Genomic DNA, 6,617 nt, shown 5'->3' with positions numbered 1-6,617 from the left:
CCTCTTGATGTGGCCTCCTCTTTGTCTTCTGGAGTAGGATATCTTTTTTAAGGTTTCTGGTCCATTTGGGTGAAGATTGCTCAGGCTTTAGTTGTGAATTTTGTTGTTTTTAGAAGAGTAGTTGAGCCTCAGTCCTTATATTCTGTCATCTTAATCCCATCTCTGAAAGACCAATTCTTAGATTTGGGCATCCCAACAATCCTGTGTTCACTGTAGACATAAAGCCAACAAGCACCATCTCAGGCTTTGAGGATGCTCTCTTTTGCTGACATGGCCACGTTCAACACCCCTGATCAGGCATGTTCAGCAGCAGAGGATCCCAGATTCTTGTGGTCTCAAACAGGCGGTCCAAATCTCCCAAAACCCTTGTCTGCAGGGCCTATAGACTTTGTGGTGGGCAGCCTGCCTCCCAGTGCTGGGCCAAAAAGGCCTGCAGAGTCTGGGGCTCTCAGCTGTATGTCTTCTTGAAAGAGATATCTTTTTAGATCTTCTGCCAATTTTTTGATGGGTTCTTTGTTTTTTTGGTATTGAGCTGTACGACATTTGTAGAAGATATAGTATATATACTATATATATATATACACACACACACACAAATATATATATATACACACATGTACACATATATAAAATGCAGTATTTCTCAACCATTAAAAAAGAATGGAATAATGCCTTTTTCAGCAACATGGATGGACCTAGACACTATCACACTAAGTGAAGTAAGCCAGACAGATAAAGGCAAATATCATATGCTATTGCTTATAAGTGGAATCTCAAAAAAGGCTATGAATGAACTTCTTTATAAGACAGAAAGGAACTCACAGACATTGAAAAAAACTTACAGTTACAAAGAGAAAGGGAAAGAGTGGGATAAATTAGGAGGTTGGGATTAAAATACACATACTAGTACAGATAAAATATATAACCAACAAGGGCCTACTGTACAGCATAGGGAACTATACTCATTATCTTGGGTATAATGAAAGAGAACATAAAAAAGAATATATATATATATACACACACATACATGCATATGTATGTATAACTGAATCTCTTTATTGTATAATTGAAACCAACACAACAGTGTAAATCAACTCTATTTCAATAAAAATAAAAAATCCTGGAATTCCCACCATGGCTGTGTAGTAACAAACCCAATTAGTATCCACGAGGGTATGGGTTCAATCCCTGGTCTTGCACAGTGGGTTAGGGATCCAGCATTGCCATGAGCTGTGACATAGGTCACAGATGTGGCTCAGACCCTGTGTTGCTGTGGCTATGGTGTAGGTCAGTGGCAGCAGCTCCAATTTGACCCCTAGCCCTGGATCTTCCATGTGCAGTGGGTGTGGTCCTAAAAAGACAAAAAAAAAAAAATCCTAACCTCCAAGAGCTTGATTCTTCACCAAGAATCAGCAGAAACCAGCTTCCAGTGGAGAACTTTCCCCTGTGTGTTAATCAAGAGCATGCTGCCTTGAATTTCCTGCTGCCCACCAGCTTCCTCAGGCCCTGTTTCAAGTCTTTGTTTCTCAGGCTATAGATAAAGGGATTGAGCATGGAGGACAGAACTGTGTAGACAATTGTTGCCATGTGGTCCCTGACGGTGTAGGAGGACACAGGCTGTAAATAGACATAGAAGATGCTTCCATAAAAGAGTGTCACCACAGTGACATGAGAACCACAAGTGGAGAAGGCTTTGCGTTTGCCAGCAGCTGAGGGAATTTTGAGAACCACGGTGAGGATTCGTATGTAAGAGAAAGTAATGCATAGAAAGGGAGTCACTAACAGAATAGGTCCTTCTATCATCATCACAGTTTCATTGACAAATGTGGAGGAGCATGACAATTTCATCAGAGGACTGAGGTCACAGAGAAAGTGATGGATGATATTTGAGTCACAGAAGGTGAGCTGATTCAGTAGAAGTGTGTGTAGCAGTGAGTGGAGGTGAGGCAATGAGCAGGAGAGGGCCACCATCAGGGCACAGCGGTGGTGACTCATGATGGTGACATAGTGGAAGGGATCACAGATGGCCACATAGCGGTCAAAGGCCATGACTGCTAGAAGGAAACTGTCAGTGTTTCCCAAGGCATATAGAAAATACATCTGAGTCAGACACCCAGCATAGGAGATGGTCTTATGGGACAAGAAGTTCACCAGCATCCTGGGGACAATGGTTGTTGTGAAGCAAATGTCAGTGAAAGACAGGAAAGTCAGGAAGAAATACATGGGAGTCTGGAGCTGGGGGTCTGAGCGGATGGCCAGGATGATGAGCAGGTTTCCTGTGATGGTGACCAGGTATATGGTGAGGAAGAGGGTAAAGAGTGGCTTCTGGTCCTCGGGCCGAGAGGAGAGTCCCAGGAGGATGAACTCAGAGACACTGCTGGTTTGGTTGACTCTTTCCATTGATGTGGGTCTAGTTATGCACAAGAAGTTTTGTTACAAAACATGCTCCAATTCCACACCCCAAACCATGAGAACCCAGCAAGTCTTTATTTCCTCGATTTAGTCACAAAGCGCAGCTGTTCAGGGAAAGCTTGTCAGCCTCCTGGTGCTTGATGTGGTCCTTCCTTCCCTAATCCATGGGTGTCATAGGGCCTTCTTTGAAAGCTGGAGAGACAGAAGAAGAGTTTTCCTTTAGAAACCATAAGAAGTGGACATTCCTGATCCACATTTTTTAGTTCCTATTCTGAAAATGCTCTGGGTCCCTGCTGAGAACATAGCATAAAGAGATTAATCTTTGCTTTTATGCAGTTCATGTTGTGGTTTTGGAGGTAGATCATTAGCAAACAAATACATAATATAATATCAGGTTGGGTACATTTGTTAACGAAATAAAGCAGTATAAGAGTGGAGGTGACTGCGCAGTGGAGATTTTAGGTTGGGAAGTCACAGGATACTCACTCCTTATCAAAGCTAATTCAGTTGTTATAATACTGGAGTTTACCTTTGCATTGTCTTGGGTAGAAATAAGCCTTGGCCAAAATAACCAACAGGTGAAATCTAAGAAGAATGTTGAATTAATTCAACAGTGTTTTCTCCCTCATTTGGTGGCAGAATGAGAAGGCCCTTCTCCTTAGTTCTTGAGATGCTCTCATCCTCAGTCTGTGCATGTCTCCCCTCTTTGGTAAATTATTTTTCTTTTCTTTAGTCCCCTGTCCTAAATTACATTTGTACATAATAAGCATCCAAGAAAATTTTAAAAAATTAAAAAAAAATTGTTGAAGTGTAGTTGATTTACAATGTTTTGTTAATTTCTGCTGTATAGCAAAGTATATATATATATACACGTGTATACACACACACATATTCTTTTTCCTATGCCTTTCTATTATGTTTTCTCACAGAATATTGAATATGCTTCCCTATGCTATACAGTAGGACCTTCTTTTTCTTTTTCTTTTTGTCTTTTTAGGGCCACACTCGCGGCTTATGGAGGTTGGCTAGCAGTCGAATCTGAGCTGTAGCTGCTGGCCTACACCACAGCAAGACCAGATCCTTAACCCACTGAGCGAGGCCAGAAATTGAACCTGCATCCTCATGGATGCTTGTCAGATTGGTTTCTGCTGAGCCACAGTGGGACCTTTTGTTTATGATGGGCAACCCCTGTTGATTATTCATGTTGTAAAGATTCCTTTCAGTGGATATGTGTATATATACATAATTGAATCACTTTGCTCTACAGAAGAAATTAACACAACATTGTAAATCAACTATACTACAAACAAATTTTTAAAAATGAAAAACAGTTATCTCTCACATATTTATCCAAAAATACTTATGAGAAGCATGTTTATACACATGGCTTTTTTCAGTCATATCCAGTTACCCAGCAATGGACATCCAAAAAGCCTCTGTTTCTTGCTACTGCAAAACACTCTATAATGAGCGATCTTGCATCAGTAAAGCACTGTAAAAAAGTGCTTTGAATCAACTTTTTTTTTAGAGTCACCATATTCCTCCATATATTTTGAATAGGGATTTTCAAATATTTTTGAGACACTGGTTAATTATATATTCTGGTTTCCAAAAAACTCTCGATAATAGAGCTCCCCCTGTGGTGCAGTGAGTTAATGATCCCTTTAGTTAATGATCCCTTTTGTTTCTGTGGTGGTGCTGGTTTGATACCCAGCCCAGTGCAGTGGCTTAAAGATCCAGCCTTGCCGCAGCTGTGGTATAGGTTCCCAGGTGAGGCTCTGCTTCGATCCCTGGCTCAGGAGATTTCATATGCTGCAGGCATGGCCAAAAAAGGAAAAAAAATCTCTATGATGAACATACTTCTGTTATCAAAGTGTTTAAAATAATTTCTTTAGAGGCAGCATGCTCTTTCACATACTTTTGAAAATACACTGGTGTAGTACATAGATATATTAACACATTAATTACTTGAATAGAAAATGCTTACATTTTAGTTGTAAGTTACTAAACATTTTTAAGCCTCAGTTACTTCATGCTTAACAATGGACACAAATATTTACATTCACATGAGGATTTAGTGAGAGAACACATTGCAAGCATTTAAAGGACACAGCATATTGTAAACACTCTGGAGAAGCTGTTGATCCTTATCACTCCCTGTGTCACCTTCCCTTATCTGCTTTTTCTAGATGTTCTCCTAAGCAATTAATACATAGGCATAAAACATCACATCCCTCACTGCCAAATTGTTAGGCTAATTTCAGGATTTTACAAGACTTTATGGAAGAAATATTTGTTGATGCATTGAGCTTTGAATGTATCAGTAAAGATAATCATAATACTGAATATTATTGAAAATTTATTACATGCCATGCTTATGCCAAGCATCTCACTATCATAACAGGAATTGTGAGGCATGTGTTGTTATCAGGAGACTTAGTTTTACGGAGGTAAAGGTGTTTGCTTAAGGTCACTAAGGAAGTGAAGAGCAGTCAGGATTTGAAGCCCACTCTGTTTTCAGACTCACTCTAAGCTCATGCTCTTAAGTGTTATGCTCCCCCTTCTTGGTTTTTGTGTATTTATTGTCACCATCAGGCAAGGCACTGTTTTCCTCATTTTGATAATTTCCTACATGAATTAGCCTTCCATCCCCCTTAACTGACAAACTTTCTTCTCCCATGTTCAGAATATATCCTTGCAGTTGCAAGAGAGGTGACCTATCTTACTATGTTATAGAGATGGTGGAATTTGAAAAGCTGAACATCCATGATTAATTGGCCAAAATCAGGCAGAGATAACTGGTGGTGCATGACTGGGGCATGTCTGTTGTCTAAGCTGTGGTTGTGCAGTGGACACTTCCCTGGACTGAAAAGGAGGGGTTGGATTTGTCCTCCATCACCTGCTCCCAAGCTGGTTCCTGATGTTTTATGAACAACAAGGGAGACATTATGTATGTAAAGCAGTTTATCACAAACAGATCAACATTCAAAGATGAGTCATTTGTGAAAGGGCTGCCTGAGGAAGGTGGAATACAAAACTAAGTGGTGATTTGGTGAATTAATGGGATTGGATCCTGGTTGAATGTGCTGACAAGGGGCAAAAAGGAGGAAGATTTTGGAGCTGAGAATCAGGAAGAACAGTTCTAAAAGCACAGGGAAGGAGGCTGGGAATACCTTAGTTTGATGGGTTTTGCTTCCATGAAAACATGGTATAGGTGGCCTAGAGGTTAAACTGGATGCCCTTAAAACCAAGTGCCACATGGAAGTTTTACTTGGACCTTATGACTTCTCAATCCATAAAATATTTGAAAGTATGAAGAAATAAAGAGTAAGGTTCTGAATTGGATTGGGGTAGCCCCTGGGTGGCTAGCTCACCAAAGCTCACCTCCACATCCAGATGCTTTTCTTTCCTTGCCAGCCTCCCCAGAAGCTGATGGGCACCACCTCTGCTCTCAGCCAAAACCTCATGCTTCTCAGCCAAAGCTCAGCTTCCTCCTGTGTCTCTCATGAAATCTGGGGCTGATTGGAAGGAGAGAAGCAGGAAAGGAGGGAGGAGCTGATGTCCTCCTCCAAAGGGGTAATACTTATCCCTCCCCTGTCCACAGACCCCACATTTCTTTCTTGCCACCTGGTCCCCAGCAGGCTGCTGCTTCTCCCAGCTCCAGATCTCAGAAGGCAGAGATGCCCTGACTCAGGGGGGAGGGCCCTCCTGGTTGTGGAAGCCCCACCAGCTTCCCAGGAGTCTCAGGTGTGTCCTGCTGGCCTCTTGGGGCACTTGTTAGGCTGAGGGTGTTGTGTTGTGATGACCTCTCAAGGGAGTTTGTCCTGGGATCTCTCCAGGCAGAGAAAGCAGAATGGGAATCACGGTTAGCACAGCTGACTCCAAGGGGACAAGTGGATCCCCGAGGCTTCCTGTTTAGATATGGGATGAATCTCAGAGCTTCTCATTCCCATGGCAGCGTCTCTCAGGCATGCTTCAGTTGCCTTGACTATAGGTTATCAAGGGTGGACAAATATTTGTGTGGGTGAATATGTTCATTTTAGGGGATTTGGCTGTGGACTGAGGTGTATTCTAGAACCAGGCAGGTCCTAAGTCAATACAGGAAGGTTATTGTTTTCAGCGGATTCAGTGGTGTTAGATCAATGGTGTGTATGTGCTTTTCAGTGTCCAAGGAGGTGTGTGGCCGAGATTATTTTCTGTGTGGT

At 41.8% G+C, this 6,617-nt stretch overlaps 1 protein-coding gene across 1 annotated transcript; it reads right to left on the bottom strand.

Moving 5' to 3' along the window:
* Positions 1-1,455: 1,455 nt before the first annotated feature.
* On the bottom strand, positions 1,456-2,480 carry LOC100523835 (olfactory receptor 1L8-like). The gene has a single exon (XM_003122146.2). It carries the CDS (start codon positions 2,398-2,400, stop codon positions 1,456-1,458), a length of 945 nt encoding a protein of 314 aa, XP_003122194.2. The 5' UTR covers positions 2,401-2,480.
* Between the last annotated feature and the right edge of the window lie 4,137 nt (positions 2,481-6,617).

The sequence above is a fragment of the Sus scrofa genome, unplaced genomic scaffold, assembly GCF_000003025.6.
Source record: "Sus scrofa isolate TJ Tabasco breed Duroc unplaced genomic scaffold, Sscrofa11.1 Contig730, whole genome shotgun sequence".
Lineage (NCBI taxonomy): Eukaryota > Metazoa > Chordata > Mammalia > Artiodactyla > Suidae > Sus > Sus scrofa.
The sequence above is the reverse complement of the archived record's forward strand: the minus strand, read 5'-3'. Positions and strand labels throughout refer to the sequence as shown.

Bases quoted from the DNA above. Each gene is read 5' to 3' on its own strand.
- LOC100523835 (XM_003122146.2), bottom strand. From the start codon at position 2,400: ATGGAAAGAGTCAACCAAACCAGCAGTGTCTCTGAGTTCATCCTCCTG.